Source organism: Hyperolius riggenbachi, chromosome 5 (genome assembly GCF_040937935.1).
Source record: "Hyperolius riggenbachi isolate aHypRig1 chromosome 5, aHypRig1.pri, whole genome shotgun sequence".
Taxonomy (NCBI): domain Eukaryota; kingdom Metazoa; phylum Chordata; class Amphibia; order Anura; family Hyperoliidae; genus Hyperolius; species Hyperolius riggenbachi.
The window spans coordinates 187135744-187155074 of record NC_090650.1 but is presented as its reverse complement, the minus strand read 5'-3'; the positions used below and the strand labels follow the sequence as shown (position 1 = coordinate 187155074).

Sequence of the window (19331 nt, the reverse complement as noted above, 5' to 3'; positions counted from 1 at the left end):
GTTTAAGGAGAGAACCTTAAGTGACTGCTTGAATATAAAGTAAGAGTCCCAGGGTCCCACTAGTCCGCCCCCCCCCACTGGCCACACACTCGGAAGGAACAAGTAACAGAGAGAAAAGTAGGAAAAAGAGGAAGTAGTATAGATCAAGGATTGCATAAGAATTCGTGTAACAAACCACAATAATATCATAAGAAGTATGTTTCTACATATCTTCTTAGTATTAGGCCCGTAACAGGCCTGTTTATGGATAGTAACATCCAGTACTCCCACCAGCCTCAGGGGCTCGTGGGGGCGAGGCGGCAAAACACCCTGGGGTAAGAGAGTCCACACCATAGTTAGGAGTGGAGTCGCTGATCCCGTGTCCCCGCGTGCATATCTTAAACGTAACAACCTTAATGTGTCTCATTAGGGGGGAAGAACAATCTTAAAGGGATATGAGAACTTTTAACAGTCGACAGCATAAGAATGCTAACGGTTACAGTGTATAGATATTCCAGCAGTGGCCCTGTTTTCATCAACCTCCCACCTAGCTCGCGCCAAGGTTTCTCACTCTGGGCACCTCCACAACACACTCCCCCCCCCCCCCCCTCCCCCGTGGGCCCCGAGAGCGGGGAAGCTCCTCACAACTCTGTACTGTGCTGGGGTGTTTACCATAGTAAAGTCTGTCCCATCTAGTGCTCATCAAGTTCGCTGCGGCAGAACCCCCCATCCCCAGCCGCCCCCCTTCCCCCCCCTCCGGCGGCTAAGAGCAACTCCCCGCACCCCCCAGGCCAGATATCCCCCACCACATGTGCATAATCAAACATCTCGTATCACTTATGTTCACATGAATAGATCTATCAGTATGCAATAGAAATCTCAAGAGGCTGCAAGCGTGGTTGAGTCGGCCAGCAGATATCAAGCATGTGTAGAAGTCACTGGGAGGGGGGCTCGGGACTCCATCATCACCGCAGGGGGGAAAAACAGGGCGGCCCGGCGACACAGAGCTCCACCGCAGCTCTGTCTCCAGTATAAAACTTATTTTGTTTTGCCAATATAGGCGTGTGAGAGAGAGGGGTCAGGCCGCGGGGGCCATAGTCCCAAGTAGCGTTCTCAGGGGATCTCTGTAGGCTCTATATGTCTGCGCGTCTCAAGGCGGCAAGGCCTTTCATGTTAGCGTTTGTGGTTGCTCATACATTCCCAGGGGGGAGTTCAGGGGGCGCATCTCGGAGCGGGCCCATGCATAGTAGTCTAGGCGAGGGCCATAGGGCAGGCAGGTAACAAAGTACTCACACTACTGGCGTCTCGATCTACGATTCTTCAGTGGGCGCGATGGGTCGAAGGAGTCTGGGTCCCATTCAGGGAGCTCAACCGCGGCCATGGAGATGTCCTCAAAGAAGGCCGGGAGCTCACGTGGATGTCGCAAGATGGCGGTTTTGGATCCTTTCCGCGCTACTAGCTGGAAGGGAAACCCCCAATGGTAGGTAATTCCAGCCTGCTGCAATGCTTTGACTAACGGGCGTAACGCCCAGCGCTGGGCCAGGGTAGAAGGAGCTAGATCTTGATACAGGGAGATTGAGGCGCCCTGCCACTCCATCTGATCTTTGTTACGGGCCGCCGCCATGATCTCCTCTTTTTCCTTGTAATTATGCAGACGGCAGATGATGTCTCGCGGTGGTTCTTGGTTGGATGGCACAGCCCGCAAGGCTCTATGCGCACGGTCGAACTTAATTCCCTTTTCCTCCTGTCTGCCCAGAACTCTGTTGAAAATCGAGCAGAGTGCGGGGACAATTTCGTCCGCTTGTACCGTTTCCGGCACACCGCGGACCCGTATGTTGTTCCTTCTTCCCCTGTTCTGCAGGTCCTCCAGCTGCCACCAGAACGACTGCGAGCTGGCGAGTTGCTTTTCGCTTGCTGCTCTGAGGGAAGCCACCTCTGCTTGCAGCGTGGCGATATTAGCTTCCGCGGTGGTAACACGGTCAGATAGGCCTGTAATATCGGCATGGATCGCCACTATTTCGGTTTTTGTAGACGTGACGATCCTCTCGGTTTGTTCATCTAGGTCTTGCTTCGTGGGCAGACTACGGAGGTAGCGCCATATGTCTTCAAGATTGCATAGGGCTGAAGGTCCCGCCTTCATAGAAGAAGACGTTGCGGCCTGGTCCGCTGGGTCCGCCATCTTGTGAGGTTCCGTATTAGAGCGAACTGCTTGAAAGTATCGGGTTACCGGCCTCTGCTTAGGGGATGATGGGCACCTTTTCTTTGCGGGTTGTCTCTCCGCTTTCCTCATGCCCCCTTAGGGATCTTTTTGGTAAGGTGTTGCTTGGCTGTAAGCTTTCTAGAGCACATCGGGACAGGAGCTCAGCTTCCACACGACCTCACTCCTCCATGGTCGGCTCCGCCCCCCACAGATTTATTTTTAAGTTTTAACTGGTTTATTGTTTTTGCTCAGTGGCACATTAATTGAAGTATGCCAGAGCTAAAATCTATGAACTATTGACCCTCTTTGTCTCTTTCCTGCTCTCAGAAGCAATTTTCTGCTAGGAAAGGGTTTTATAGTTGAAATTTCTTATTAGTGAGGGTCACACTGTAGTCACTTCCTGTCAGTCAGGACTCAGCCAGCTACTTACATACCTGATATTTAACTCTTTCAGGCAGAAAAAAAAAGGGAGCACAGAATAGTTATGTGTACTAGGCACTGTACATACCCATGTCTATCTAATCATGTCACATGTCACCTCGGGTATCCTTTAATACTCGCAGGCACCTCTAGCTACTTAAAGGATCACTATTGCAAAAATTGTAAAATTTAAAATACACGTAAACTCATTCAAGTAAGAAGTACATTCCTTCCAGAGAAAAATTATCCATAAGTTACTTTTTTTTCAATGTTGTTGTCACTTATAGTAGGTAGTAGAAATCTGACAGAACAGACAGGTTTTGGAGTAGCCCTCTCCTCATGGGGGTTCCCAGGGTTTTCTTTATTTTCAAAAGCACTTGGCGAATGGCATTTGCTCCATCCAACTGCCAAAGAAGTGAGCAGGGAAGCAGGCCAGCATATTTGTATAAATCCTCTCTGATTATACAAATAAATGTCTTCATAAAGAATGAAGGCCATGCTGACAATCCCCCAGGAAGAGCTGAACTAGCTCAAAGTCTGTCAGATTTCTACCCCCAAAATTTTCTATTACCTAGTTTAAGGGCCTGTTTCCACTACATGCAGATTAGATGCAGAAAAACTGACTCCAATGAATGCCTATGGGCCTGTTTCCACTAAACGTGATTTTTCTGATGCAGATTTTCCCATAGGCATTCATTGGAGTCAGTTTTTCTGCATCCAATCTGCGTGTAGTGGAAACAGGCCCTTGGTGACGGTGAACAAATGTACCTCTTATTTGTATGTTAACATGTATTTAACATTTTTCCGTGATAGTGGCCCTTTAATTCTTAGGGTACCTCTGGCTACTTAATGTTTTTATAGCTACCTATGACAGGCAAGGGAAGTAAGGGAAAAGTGACAGCTGGGCCAGCGAGAACACTTGCAGTGTAGTTTGGCGGAGGTCTGTAGGTTCATGGAGTGTGAAGTCTAAGGTGCCAGGACATTTGTGCCTATAGGCTCCTGTGAGGTAAATCAGGGCCTGTATGGACCACAAAAGTGTACTTGAAAGCCAACACCCGTGTAAGAAACTAATGTGGGATAATTCTACCACTGCTAAAATGTTGTTTAAATAGCTAACAATACAATAACATTGTAAAGCGTTTTTCTACTATATGACTTGGCGCAAAGCTCTCTCTCAGATCAATACATAGTTGCAGGGTAGGCTGTGTTACAGAGGAAATAGTCAGGTGTTCATAAATTCCAGACTAAGCAGGTGGCTTTTCAGTTTGGACTTGCCATATATACTCGGCTATAAGTTGAGAAGTTTAGGACGGACTCACAGTGTAAAGGCATAGGGGCCTTTTCTGTTAGTCAGTCCTAAAACTCTCCACTTATAGCCAGAAAGGAAGCGCCCCCCCCCCTTCCCCACAGTGCTGAAGCAGGCAGACCAGCATGAGTAAGAGGAGAGGACGTAGCACTTGGTGATGGGAATGGTGAGGAATGAGGCTTTCACTGCGAGCTTTGCATTGTATTACAGTGAGTGGGGGAAACGGTGAGAAGCGGCCCCCCCCTTTTAGAACGTGCTTGATGGAAAGTGGGTCAGAGTAGGTCACAGCTTCGGACTGCAGGAAGAGGAGAAAGAGATTGCGCATATTTATCACAGGTTACAGCACACCAGTGGTATATGAATCCAGTACCATGAAATTGTAATTCTAAATGAACAAAACTGGGTAGTGGATGAAGGAGTCTGGCTGCTATGGCCAACATATACTTTGTTGTTAGTTTGATTAGTTCCACTTTTCACAACTTGTCTCCTCTATCTGTGGAGAGAGTTTATTTAGGTTGTGTTATCTGGTGCAGAGTTTACTGGATAGATTTAAATTTGAGTAATTTAAAAAATACCACCTTTCAGAGGGTCAAATATTGGGGTTGACTTATATTCAATTATATGCGGTAAATGCTTCCAAGGATGGAGATGTCCTGATTGGGTGAGGCATAGAGTTCCAAAGTGTAGGGGCAACATGACAAAAGGCTCTAGCTCCAAAGGTTTTAACATAGGCTCTGGGGTTGACCAAGTTATCCGCTCCTTTTGATCCAAGATTGTAGAAAGTGTGATGCAGTTCTAACAAATCCTAATCCAAGGGCAAAATAAAAAATGCAGTAGTACCCTCAGCCATACATAATGCCTACTGTTGTAGGCACAATGTGAAAGCTTCACAAGGCACCCAGTAGGCCCACCTTCATAGCGCCTGCATTTTTCTCTGTACCAATCTGGGAGTACCAATCTCCCCTGTGAATAGCCTGATCTCCTCCCTCTTGTACAGCGTTGGCGAACCTGCTGGCACGCCAACGTTGCCGCGCTATGAACTGGCCACAGCGTCTACTAGACGCCGCGCCAGTTCATAGCCCCGCAGCCCTGCAGTCTCCCGGGAGGCAGAGCAGAACTACGGGAAAATGGCGTCCGAAGCCCTGTACTGGAGACCATTTGTGTCTCCAGTACATGGCTTCGGGCGCCATCTTCCCGTAGCCCTGCTCTGCCTGTCAGCGTGGGAGATATGCAGGAGGATCTTCGGGGGAGCTGCGCGCCAGAGGCCGGCCGGGAGAGAAGACTTCTGTCAGGTGAGCACATTCCTTTTTTTGCAGGTGAAATGTTTCCCACATTGCGTTATTTTTCTGGTGAAATGTGGCCCACTGTGTTTATTTCCTGGTGAAATGTGGTCCACTGCGTTTATTTTATGGTGAAATGTGGCCCACTGGGTTGATTTTATGGTGAAATGTGGCCCACTGCGTTGATTTTCAGGTGAAATGTGGCCCACTGCGTTTATTTTCTGCTAAAATGTTGCCCACTGCATTATTTTCTGCTGAAATGTTGCCCACATTGCGTGATTTTCTGCTGAAAGGTTACCAACATTGCATTATTTTCTGCTGAAATGTTGCCCACATTACGTTTATTTTCTGGTGTCTGGGGTAACTGTTGCTGCATTTATTATTTAACCTTCCTGGCGGTAACACCGAACGTAGTTCGGGGTAAGCCACGCAGGAGGTTTTCTCAGGCCCTGCTGGGCCGATTCGTGCAATTTTTTTTTCCTGCAGGCATCTAGCACTTTGCTAGCTGCGCGAGCACACTGATCGCCGCCGCCCCCCCCCCCCCCCATTGGCACTCAGTGATAAAAAAGTCTATGTTAGGTCGCAGTTTGGGCACTCGGCCTCTGATAGGTTAGTCATCACTGCTCTAGTATATATGCTAGAGGGAGGAGTTCGGACAGTTTGCAGAACACTATTTAGCCCAAGAAAGCTGCATATAACTTTCCCATGGAAAGTCATTTTTAAATCCAGTCAGCCAGAGTGTCTGGAGTTCCTCCTTGTACCGCAGGACCAATACAATGATTGCAGTGCACGTCATGTCTGTCTCCCAGTCTTCCTAAATCCATTCTGAAGCACCAAATAGGAATGTAACAATTTTATTTTGGACATATAAAAGAAATTGAAATGCAAACATGTAGATACAGTATTCTAGCATTTGATGTTAACTAAGCCTACATACTGTCAATTTCTGTCGCTCTTTAACCTCCTTGCCGGTCTAAAAAATCCGGCAAGGAGGCAGTGCCGCACATTTTTTTAATTTTTTTTTTTTTTAAATCATGTAGCGAGCCAAGGGCTCGCTACATGATAGCCGCTAAGCGGCGGCATCCCCCCACCCACTCCGATCGCCTTCGGCGATCAGAGTATGCAGGGAATCCCCGGTCGCCATGGCGACGGGGCGGGATGATGTCACCGACGTCATGGACGTCAGGACGTCATAGGGAATCCCGATCCGCCCATCAACGCTGCCTGGCACTGATTGGCCAGGCAGCGCAGGGCTCTGAGGCGGGGGGGAGCGACTCGGCGCGGTGGATTGCGGCGGATCGGCGGCGAGCGGCGGCGATCGGAAGTTACAAGCAGCTAGCAAAGTGCTAGCTGCTTGTAACAAAAAAAAATTATGCAAATCGGCCCAGCGGGGCCTGAGATATCCTCCTGCGCAGGTTACCCCGAGCTGAGCTCGGGATAACCGGCAAGGAGGTTAAAGAAGCTTAGAATGAGGTAAAAAAAAGTAAGATCTTAAACTCAGGAGTGTGATACCTTTGGGTGGTCCAGAAGCTTCTCAGATCCTCCAACAGCCCACCATTCTATTGTAGAATCAAAAGGTTTTTTAATAGATTTACAAGTACATTAACACTGGGCACGTGTTAGGCAGTTCTGTGGATGCCCAGAAGACTGAAGCTAGGGAAAAGGCTTTGCATGAGTGGCTTCATCTGCAGGGCATGCATGGATGGATTTTACTTGTGTATGCCCTGTGTAGATGCTGTCATACACAGCTGTGAGCACGGCCAGAAAATAAAGCAGTAGGCTCTACAAGGATCTGGGAGGCCTCAGGACCATCTCACTACTGAGGTCTTGATTTAATGATTGTTAATTGATTGCTAGGGCAGATATTTTGATAATTGGTGGTGTATAGACACGCTCACTCAATGTCATAGGGGCGCTAAATATGTACTAGCTAGATTCTTGGTCAAGGTGGCCAACAAGTATCATCTCCGCTACAAATCATCTAGCATTTTTAGCGTTATTAACTTGTTCCATAAAAAATAAAGGGGTGTGTGTGTGTGTGTGTGTGTGTTTTCTTTTTTTCAGTGTCTTATGCTGGTTTCACGCTAAAAACCCACGGTTTTGTTGCGGTATGATCACACAGCAAAGTCACAAAACGGCCTCCGGAGATTACTGTGGCATTACGTGGTAATCTCGCTTCTGGCTGCTGGCCAAGCAAGAAGTGTGGCTCTCTAGCGCTCACTTCCTGTGGCAGAAATAGGAAGTGCATGGAAGTGATTGTCAAAATACTCTTCCACGCTTGTGCGAAGCAAATGCGAGCAGTAAACCGTTTACAATAATTGCGGCACCATAGACTTACATGACTTCCGGTGGCCGCGGCTGGTCGCTTTATAATGTGCTGTTGTCGTCAGGTAAATGCGCTACTTCCGGTTCACTGCGGTAGGTATGCAAGGCTCCACAGGTATTCATTGCCATAGCGTTACCCTGCAGTGTGGGCAGATTGCTCAAGACACAAATCTCTCTGTGATCAAATCTCATCAGAGAGAAATCGGTTGGCTGCCCATGCACTGCAGGCCAATCCTCAAATAATGTCACCTTGAAATCTTTTGAGAATCAGCCTCATTACTGCCACCTCACCATCTCAGTCCCTGCGCCCCCCCCCCCATGTTCAATGTGCCTGTGCATATTTCACCTATCCGCTGCCACATCTGCTCTTCTTCTGCATTCAAGGGGACAGGTGAGGTATTTTAACCACTTTATGACTGAGTGTTTTTTCTCCTTGTCGACCAGAGCAATTTTCACCTGTCAGCGCTCCTCCCTTTCTTTCGCTAACAACTTAATCACTACTAATCACAGCGTAATGATCTATATCTTGTTTTTCTCGCCACCAATTAGGCTTTCTTTGGGAGGTACAGTATGCCAAGAATTATTTTATCCTAAATGCATTTTAACATGAACAGTAAGAAAAAAATTGAAAAAATGCATTATTTTTCAGTTTTTGGCCATTATAGTGTTAAAATAAAACGTTCTACTGTGGATAAAAGCCACACATTCTCGTAGACGCTGGTATTCATTGAATCAGGGACTTAGATTTATGAATGGGAACTGCGGTCCCATTCATTAACCTCCCCTCTAAGCGGCGGTAACGGCGGTGCGCCTGGGGGCGAACAGGAGCAAACGTCGGCTGCACGCCGCTGCAGACTTGCATTCACGGCCCTGGTGCATCCTGTGAATTTTGCAGGGCCGTGAATGTACTGCACGGCGTGCAACAAGTAGTTAATGCACGGGTACATATAACCTTTGGGTGGACAGCGGCAGGACGTTGCATTCGCCGGTCACGATATCGGACGCCATTGCTGCCGTGCACCCAATCTACAACACTGGCCTGAGAATCAGGGCTGTGGAGTCGGTACAAAAATCTTCCGACTCAGACTCCTCAGTTTATGAAATCACGACTCCAACTCCGGGTACCCAAAATGGCTCCGACTCCTTAGTCTAATACTTAACAGGGATGTAGATTTTGTACAAAAATGAGCCGACTCCGACTCCTCAGTTTAGGAAATCGACAACTCCGGGTGCCCCAAATTGCCCCGACTCCTCGACTCATACTCCAATTCCGACTCCACAGCCCTGCTGAGAATCCCCAGCATGCTCGATTGATACATTCGACTAATTTCGGTCCAAAATTGGTGGAATTGTCAATTGGGCATGTTTGTTGCGGCACCGATTTTCATCTGATTGGATAATCCATATCAGTTGGACCGTCGTTTGGCTGTGAAATCGACAGATTTATGGCCACCTCGCAGCTGTCTGTCCCATGCTGAGAGCTCCATTCGCAGCCGCCGGCCCGGGGTCCGCGCACGGAGCAGAGGACAACCTCGAAGTGCTGCTGTCAATCAAGCCCACGTTGTCTGCGGCATACTGCGCTGGGACAGTAGTTCTGCACCTGCTCAGTACACTGCTGACAGCTGTGAGGGTCTGGAGAAAGCCGCAGGTAAGTAAATCAGATTTGCTATATAGTTGCCTGATGATTCCTTTAAAGAGACACTGAAGCGAAAAAAAAATATGATATAGTGAATTGGTTGTGTACTACGAATAATTACTAGAAGATTAGCAGCAAAGAAAATATTCTCATACATTTATTTTCAGGTATATAGTGTTTTTTCTAACATTGCATCATTCTATAATATGTGCAGATTACACAACACTCAGCATTCAAAATGAGTCTTTCAGAGCAGTCTGTGAAGTAATGACCTCTCCTCTATCAGAGAAAAAGTAAACAGTTCACTTGGAGTTGAGATAATAAAAGTCAGATAACAGCCCTCTCCACGACTAACTTAGTCGGAGAGCTTAATTACTTGTTTGCATAGAGATAACAACTGGAGTTTCTCAACTCTTCCTGTACTGGAAACAATTAGACTGATGTATCTGATCTTAATGTTTTATTTCTTAGCTGTACTACACATACAAATCATAATATCATAATTTTTTTTCGCTTCAGTGTCTCTAAGTATATATGTAATAATAACCAGGCTTGTAATAGTACAGTGGTGCCTGGATGAGTGAAACTGTGAATGCATTTGTTTGAACATTTGCATGCGAGTGTGCAAGAGTTAACTTTTTTTTACTATTTTTCTGGCCTACTACACCCCCTTTAGCACCTCTCTCTCCTTAATTACTTATTTAAATGTACTAATTAGAGGTGATGTGCCTGGATAGATTTGTTTTGTTTCTTGTTACTGACCCTTGTGCCCAGGATTTTAATCCAGTTCCCTCCCTCCTTCCCCTGTTTTTTGTCAGCATGCACACAGCTTATGCTGGTGTATGTGCATGGTGCGCATGGATACATTACGTTGGCTCCCTTGTGCGTTTGGTATGATGCGCTATCTGTCCCAGGAGAGGACTTCAGGATGTGTGCTCCTAATCCCTAAATAGGTTTGATGCAATTAACCATTTCAGCCCGCGGGTATTTTTCACCTTATGGACGAGAGGAATTTTCACCTGTCAGCGCTTCTCCCTTTCATTCCCCAATAACTTTATCACTACTTATCACAGCAAAATGATCTATAACTTGTTTTTTCTGCCACCAATAAGGCTTTCTTTGAGTGGTAAATTATGCTAAGAATTATTTTATACTAAATGCATTATAATGGGAATAATAAGAAAAAATGCATTATTTTTCAGTTTTCAGCCATCACAGCTTTAACCACTACAGCCTACAGTTGTCGAAAATCGTATGCATCCGAGCAACGTTCACCTCCCATTCATTCGCCAATAACTTTATCGCTACTCATCACAATTAATTGATCTATATCTTGTTTTTTCCGCCACTAATTAGGCTTTCTTTGGGTAGTACATTTTGCTAAGAATTATTTTTTTCTAAATCCAGTAAGATTAAGAAAGATATGGAAAAAAAATCATTATTTCTCAGTTTTTGGCCATTATAGTTTAAAATTAATACATGCTACCGTAATTAAACCTCATGTATTTTATTTGCTCATTTGTCCCGGTTATTACACAGTTTAAATTATGTCCCTATCACAGTTTATGGTGCCGATATTTTATTGAGAAATAAAGGTGCATTTTACTCTCTTGACATGTATATTTAAAAAGTTCAGACCCTTAGGTAACTATTTATGTTGTTGTTTTTTTTATTGTAATTATGTATTTGGGTAATTTTTGTTGTGGGAGGGAAACTGATAATTTTAAATGTAAAATAATGTAATGGAAAAAATGTATGTGGTTTTAGTTTACTGTTTAGCCACAAGATAGCCACAGTCAAAAAAAAGTCCTGGATCACGCTACCAGGAAGTACAAGGAGGCTGTGAAACTTTTTTTTTTTTTTGCAGAAATACAGCGGTCTCTGATTAGAGAACAACGGTTTTTCTGGGGGGACAGACTTAGATCGGTGAATGGGAATTCTAATTGGGATACAATCTATCACTACATTGTAACTAGGGGAAGTGACATAGGCTTCCATCGGAAGCCTCCGATCACAGCGGCGGCGGGGAGATTATGAATGGAAATATTGTTTCCATTCATAAAATTAACGATCAGGCGGTGGAAATCACGGCGGGAGATAGCACGGCGGCTCCATTTACAGAATAAACACTGTTTTTGAACAAAAACGGTGTTTATTCTCGGCGGACATCCTCGGATTGGCACTTTTGTCCCCTGTAGCAAATACCCCCTCCTCCCCCCCCCCCCGCTAGCAGCAGCAGCCTGATCGTGGGCATCTGGACCTGCAGACCCCCCAAACTGCGGGGACGGGACTAGCGCGTCCCTCCGACTCTAGCTGCTGCCGCTGCGGACGTGAAGCTCAAGTATGCAGTGTAGGTGACTAAGCATGAGAATGCATTCTTCTGTGAACTAAGACCCCAACTTTTAACTTAGCTGTAGGGATAACAGTGGTACCTGGATGAGTGAATCTGTGAATGCATTTGTTTGAACATTTGCATGCGCATATGTAAGGGTTAACTTTTTTGTTATAATAGTATCTGTCTTGTATCATATCCTATTTAAAAATTTGGTAATGAGGATTCCTGATAGGGAAACAAAGGTGTAAACGGCTTCAATGTCTTTTAAAATGTAACTGAAGGCAAAAATACCTTTAAAAAATGGATACTTCAGTAGAGGGAAGCCTCTGGATAATCCAGAGGCTTCTCCCATCCCCCTTGAGCTACCCGTTCTAGTGTGGAGACCATCTAAACCTATTTGACAATGGCTTGTCGAATAGGTCTGCGTGGCTGCGCTTCCGTCTGTGAACGAATGTGGCCACACAGCACAGATGCAATTCAGCCTGAGAAGTAGCATAGAGCTTTTCGTGCACAACTGTTTCCTCTGTGCTACTGCTTAGGTGCAGGCAGTCAGTGCCTCTCTACAGTGTGGCCACGCTTGTTCAGATAGGAGCGTGGCTGCAAACTTAGAGGGTGCCAGGCAGTGGCAGTGGTCTCAAGGAGGATGTGTGAGAAGCCTCTGGAGGATCCTTCTACTGAGGTGAGTATCTAACGTTTTCTTTGAAATGACAGATTTGATTTAAAAAGTTGCTCTGATCAATAACCATATACTTGTATTACTAATATTAGCCCTGTTCTAAAGTACTTGCATGTCACTCTTGTTATTTTCAATAAGAAATAACTTAATCATCAGTCTTTATTAACTGAAACCCCACATTTCTTTTGTTTGTAGGAGTGGGATCTGTAATCCCCTCAAACACCTCATGAAACCAGTTACAGGTTCATTTATATGCTTAATCTAAGTGTAAAACAAGCAAAAACATGGACCACCGCTGCTGTCTTGAGAAACTGCAGCATTATATAGCAAACAGAACTCTTACAACCTTGTGCATTCAATTTCTAGAACCCAATTCTGTACATGCTGCAAATGTTTTGAGATCTGTGATAAATTTAAGTTAAATTACGTATGCTTAAGAACTTTGATGTTTCATCTGTATAAAACTAGCAGCCATACTCTAATAATGAATGGTGTTTATTTTAAATCTAAAACATTGTAACCTTCCTGGATTCACTTATTTTTAGGATTCCTGGGAAACTGAAGCAATTTGTGTTAGATCTACACTCTGGAAAGCTGCACAGAGAGTTTCATCATGGACCCGATCCCACTGATATTGCCCCTGGACAGGTATGAATGTGTGTGTGTGACATTCCTAATTCCTGACTCTAACCTACCGTATTTTTCCGAATATAAGACCTTTTTTTTTCTCCCCCCAAACTTTTATAGTCTTATATTCCAAAGATACAGAATATAGCTTTGCAAAGTATGCAGGGAAGCTATGGGTATACTATACTTGCTCCTGCTGCCGCAATACTCTACCCGGCTCCAGGTCCTGCATCCTCCACAATCCTCCACAATCCTCCTCGATCTTCTCCTCCTGGCAGTGTGCTCCTCTTCTGTTGCAGCGGTAGGCAGGGAGACCAGCCACCTACCGCTGTTGCATACTTATTTGGGTTGAAAAAAAGACATGCGTCCATCGAGTTCAAGCAGAGAACAAAGTACAACACCAGCCTGCTCCCTCATATCCCTGTTGATCCAGAGGAAGGCGAAAAACCCTTACAAGGGGCATGCTCCAACTAGCCCCAAAAGGGAAAAAAATCCTTCCCGACTCCAGATGGCAATCGGATAAAATCCCTGGATCAACACCACTGGGCATTACTTAGTAATTATAGCCATGGATGTCTTTCAACGCAAGGAAGCCCCCTTTAAATGCAGATCTAGAATTTACCATAACTACTTCCTGTGGCAATGCATTCCACATCTTAATCACTCTTACTGTAAAGAACTCTTTTCTAAATAAATGTCTAAAACGTTTTTCCTCCATGCGCAGATCATGTCCTCTAGTAGTTTGTGAAAACCTAGGGACAAAAAGCTCATCCGCCAAGCTTTTATATTGCCCTCTGATGTATTTATACATGTTAATTCGATCCCCTCCAAGGCATCTTTTCTCTAGACTAAATAAACCCAGTTTATCTAACCTTTCTTGGTAAGCGAGACCTTCCATCCCTCGTATCCGTTTTGTTGCTAGTCTCTGCACCTGCTCTAAAACTGCAATATCTTTCCTGTAAAACTGAATTCCATATTCCAGATGTGGCCTTACTAGAGAGTTAAACAGGGGCAATATTATGCTAGCATCTCAAGTATTTATTTCCCTTTAATGCATCCCAAAATTTTATTAGCTTTAGCTGCAGCGGCTTGCCATTGAATACAATTATTTAACTTGTTGAGTACTCCTACGTCCTTCTCCAAGTTTGATGTCCCCATCTGTATCCCATTTATTTTATTTTGTATCGTCTGCAAAAACAGCAACATTGCTTTCTACTGCATCTACTAGATCATTAATAAATAAATCTGGACCCAGTACAGACCCCTGTGGGACCCCACTGCTAACAGTCACTCATTTTGAGTATGATCCATTGACCACAACTCTTTGTTTTCTGTCCATTAGCCAGTTCCCTATCCATGCACACAGACTCTTCCCCAGTCCTTGCATCCTCAACTTTTGGACCAGACTTTTGTGGGGAACAGTGTCGAAGGCCTTTGCAAAGTCCACTTATATCACATCTACAGTATTCCCAATATCCACGTTAGCGTTCACTACCTCATAAAAGTAGAGCATGTTAGTCAAGCAGGAACTGTCTTTAGTAAACCCATGCTGATGCTGAGAACTAAGATTATTCCGAAAAATGTCTTATTTCCCATAAAATATGAAAATCCCTATGGGCTTATTACCACTTGCATGCATGCATTCCACATGGTTTTGCAGCATTTTTTCATACACCCTGCACATCCACCCCCTCCAAGTGCATTTTCTACAGCAGCACAACATAAAAAATAGGTATATGTTATTGCAAATCTGTAGCCAAAATAAACTTGAGATAAGGAATTTTAATAGTAATGACCCTTTGAATTTTCATGCAGTAAAACCTTATCTCAAGCTGTCTCTCACTGTTTTTTGGCTGTTTAAACCCTTCAGAAAATGGGACTGAGTTCAAGTTGTTAGACTGGCTCAGAAAACTCTTCCTGTTCTGGAAAATAACATGATACTCTTTTTTTGTTTGCTACTATTGTTCTATGTATTATCCGTACTACACATACAATTCATTATCTTTTCTTTTCTACAGATTTGCTTTAAAGCGCATCAAGCTATCAGTTTAAAGGGATACTGTAGGGGGTTGGGGGAAAATAAGTTGAAGATACCCGGGGCTTCTAACGGTCCCCCGCAGACATCCTGTGTTGGCGCATCCACTCACTGATGCTCCGGCCCCGCCTCCAGTTCACTTCTGGAATTTCAGACTTTAAAGTCAGAAAACCACTGCGCCTGCGTTGCCGTGTCCTTGATCCCGCTGATGTCATCAAGGGCGCACAGCGAAGGCCCAGTATGGTCTGTGTCTGCGCAGTACACTCCTGGTGACATCAGCGGGAGCGAGGACACGGGCGTGCAGGCGCAGTGGTTTTCTGACTTTAAAGTCAGAAATTCCAGAAGTGAATTGGAGGCGGGGCCGGAGCATCGGTGAGTGGCTGCGCCAACACAGGATGTCTGCGGGGGACCATTAGAAGCCCCGGGTAAGTTCAGCTCATTTTCCCCCGACCCCCCTACAGTATCCCTTTAACTTCTGCTCGCAAAACACACAGGATACAGCCTGTTGAGTTAACATGGGCTATCAGTTTTTCTCTGCACACTAACCCTAACCTTCTAACCATTATAACTAAAAACGACCTCCTACTCTATCCCATAACACTAATCTTCTAATATGAGTACCTAATACTAAAGCCTCACGTACACATACAAGGACTGTCACCAAGTAGGAATTGGGCCTTGATACTTTGGGGAACCGCTCTGGTTCGATCCTGTGCAGACACGTCACTGCTATGCAGGGGGGGGAGGGGGGGGGGGACAGCTAACCATGCGGCAAGTGAGAGAACTATGCACTAGAGTCAATCCGCCAAGCTAATCAACCTCAATACATGGGGGTGAGAGGGTGTAAATGGGAGTCGTTGACTGCCATATACACACTAGATTCTCAGGAGGTGTGCCCTGACCGGCCACCCTTGGCCGAGAACCATCTAGCGTGTGTACAAGACTCAACCCTAACCAACACTTATTGCTCTTCACCATCCAGTGTGCAATGATTCTGTACCAAAATTGCTCTAAGTTGCAATAATTTGTGCGGTTCTTCTAAAATAATTCATCAGTTTTAACAGGCTTTTTTATAAACTGTCTTGCACTGAGATCAGCTTATACGTTAACGTTTTCCAATCCATTGGCAGATTGTGACATAATGGCTGCTGCTAGGGGTGCTGTTGTCTGAAATAATCCGGTATGCCGCACACCCGTCGCTTCAGCCCACCCACTCTGCCTGTGATCAGTGTAAGCCAATGGGATTTGCTCACTTTGATGACAGGGTCAGGAGCCAATGAAACCGGCTCCTGACTGGTTCACGGAGCTCTGCTGTCATACCGACAGCAGGACGAGTGAGCTGCGGTGAGCCGAGAGTGTCGAGAGCGCGGAGTGGTGGTGAGGTGACATCTACACCCTGCCAATAATAACAGCCTCCAAACAAGCCATAGATTTCATTCACTTTGGAGACCAAAGAAAATGTGAATCATCAGATCAGGCCTCCCTCTTCTTTTTCTCCATTATAAAGTTCCAATAGGGATAAGTGTAGCCAGAGTGCCCATGCTATGCAGCACCATGTGCATCAACATGCATTGTAACCTATTTTCTTTGGCCAGCATTTTTTCTGTAATTTGTGCTTCTGTAGTTTTTCTGTGGGACTAGACTTGCCATCACTCAAAGCGACTCAAGGGTCCATGTTTCTATTGCCGGTTTACTTAAATTGTAACTGTGGGGCATAAAATCAAATATCAATTTATTTTTATCTGGTAAACCAGTAATAAGGATGCTAATCAGTCAATCCAAAAGTTAAAATCTCTATTAGTTTTCTTGTTTATAAATGATCATTCTCCAATTTACCTGCCTCTTATTTGGTACGTTGCCGCAAAAAGGAAGTTGCAGGGCATGCTGGGTTGTCCTTTTTTTGCTTCTGTACATTAGTTAAGTCTGAGGGGAAATAAAGAAGCAATAAAAGACAACCCAGCGTGCCCTGCAACTTCCTTTGTGCAGCAACGTACCAAATAAGAGTCAGGTAAAGTGGGGAATTGTAATTTATAAACAAGAAAAGTAATAGAGGTTTTAACTTTTGGATTGCCTGATTAGCATCCTTATTACTGGTTTACCAGATAAAAAGAAAGAATTGATTTTATGCCCGACAGTTACCAGTTACACTTTAAAGGGAACCTTAACTGAGAGGGATATATAGGTTTCCTTTTAAACAATACCAGTTGCTTGTCAGTCCTGCTGATCTCTCTGGCTGCAGTAGTGGCTGAATCGCACACATGAAACAAGCATGCAGCTAATCCAGTCTGACTTTAGTCAGAGCACCTGATCTGCATTCTGTTAGTTCATGGCAGGGTAAATCGAGCTTACGTAGAGTAGATCTGGACACATGGTGACTAGAGATCATCAATAAGATGCTCTTTTTCCAGCTTTGTGCAATTTTTATTTATTTTATTTGTTTTCAGTTGCTTGTGATTCGGATAAGCCCCATTTCTATTTGCATAGAACCTGCAGCAAACTTTGCACCAAGTTACAAAAATGTGCATTCAATTGGTCATCTCTAATCGTGACATATGCATACATGATTGTGTGTAGAGAGACCTGTACAACTTCCACAACATCCTGTATTATAATACTGATTTGTGAATACATCATTTTTATAGAAATTTGAAAGTAGAGGTGAATTTAAGGCAAACCTGTAGTGTGGGGGAAGTTGGATACTTATCTCAGATGTTGGAAAACCTCTGGATAGTCCAGAGACTTCCTGGATCCTCATTGAGCCGACTATTCCAGACCAGGGTCTTTCTCCATTTTCTGGCTGCTGTTCCGGCCATGGATGAGTGCCTCCGGACAAGATATGTAGAAGTAAGGTTCTTGCATGCCCAGTAGAACAAAGCTGCTCACCCACAGCCTTATTTTGTTGCGCACGAGTGCTTTGTTTTACTGGCCATGTGCATTGTTCTGTTAGCAATGTGCTGACCTTACTCATCTGTGCTAAATCCAGATGCACTCATTTATTGCCGGGAGTGTGGTCACAAGAATCCTTTGCGTCAAACTTTTGCTGAATAGGAATGGGGGATCTTGCACTGTAACAATAGTCTGTAGAAGGATTCGAGAAGCATCTGGATCATGCAGAGCTTCTCACTGCTGATGTAAGTTGTTTCCCCTCCCCACATGTACACTTTCACTTAACACGATGATAGGATTCTCTTTCATGCTTTTTTTTTTTTTTTTTTCCCTCTTCCTTAGCAAACTCTGGATACAAGTAGTCCTCCTGAAAGTTCTTTCCAGAAATTGGCACCAAGTGAATATAGGTACACCATACTGAAAAGAGATCGGGATGAGCTTTAAACATGGAGAATTGCCTTTGAAGCCTTAACAAACTATGATCAAGTTTCAATACCGTCAAATAAAGTTAGCCTATATTTTCATAATTGTATTTTTTATTTGGAATAAACAAACAGTAATGAATGGTTTATTTTTATTTGTCCCCACTGTTTGTAAATATGTTTGTGTTTAGTGGTCTTTCTGTACAGACTTTTAAATGGAAAGTAGGCAAACCAGATTCTTTAAACAAAACTGTCCTGTTTTATAACTGAAAGATGTCATGGCAATATACAGCTGAGATGAATTGCACTCCCCCCTCATTAAATTGGATTTTTTTGGATGGGTTCTATGAAGTGTGTGTCATTATTTCTGTTAAATGTGAAAATAATGTTGTTAGTGCTCAACAGATGTATTCTCAGCACACGTGGCATGAATCAGTGTCAAGGGGTACATACACCAAAGATACTAGTGCTTTTTAAATGCAGTGATTATTCTTCATCAAACATATGAACAGCCAAGGTATGTGAAGAAAGCTAAACAATCACTTACACAATTAAGTGTACACAAGTTATGTTGAAATTGTAATCCATGAAATTAGTAAACATAGAACTCAATTCACTAAGCTTTATCGAACATTTGATAATTTACCTCATGGGTAAAATGTAATTTTGAATTCACTAAGGTGTTATATATTTATCGAATGTTTTAACGATAAAACATTCAATAAATCTAGAACACCTTAGTGGATTCAAAATTAGATGGAGTAACCAAGCAGCTTGGGGTGACCCAAACCACTAGGAATGTATCGGGGAATAAAATACTGAAAAGCCCTCCTACTAATAAGCAATGCTTGGTGAAATTTGCCTTCTTAAAACAGAAGGAAATTTGCAATAATTCAGCTATAAATGAACATTTGTGGTTACCCACAATGCACCACTTCTGAATATGCAAAATTATCCCTTTTTACCTCTGTAAGCAAAACAAGCATCCAGAATGGCTGGTGTATAGCAATCCTATAGCTGTAATTTTTATATAGCCACACCAACCCCACATGTATACAGCCTGTTTCAGGCTTTTGGCCCTCATCAGTACATGGCAGGGATTGATATGGCTGTATGGGATAGGGCTTGGATCAGTGCAGCAGAGTCACCAAGCAGTTTGGGGTGATCCAAACCACTAGGAATGTATAGGGGGATAAAAGAGACC

General features: G+C 44.2%; 1 protein-coding gene across 1 annotated transcript in view; it reads left to right on the top strand.

Moving 5' to 3' along the window:
• The window catches only part of ERP44 (endoplasmic reticulum protein 44), a 150613-nt gene extending 132135 nt beyond the window's left edge, over positions 1–18478 (top strand). The window contains exons 9-10 of the mRNA XM_068238311.1: positions 12703–12805; positions 18048–18478. Of these exons, the coding sequence (XP_068094412.1) occupies positions 12703–12805; positions 18048–18149 (205 nt within the window). The 3' untranslated portion in view covers positions 18150–18478. The remainder of the gene's footprint in view (positions 1–12702; positions 12806–18047) is intronic.
• Positions 18479–19331: the final 853 nt, after the last annotated feature.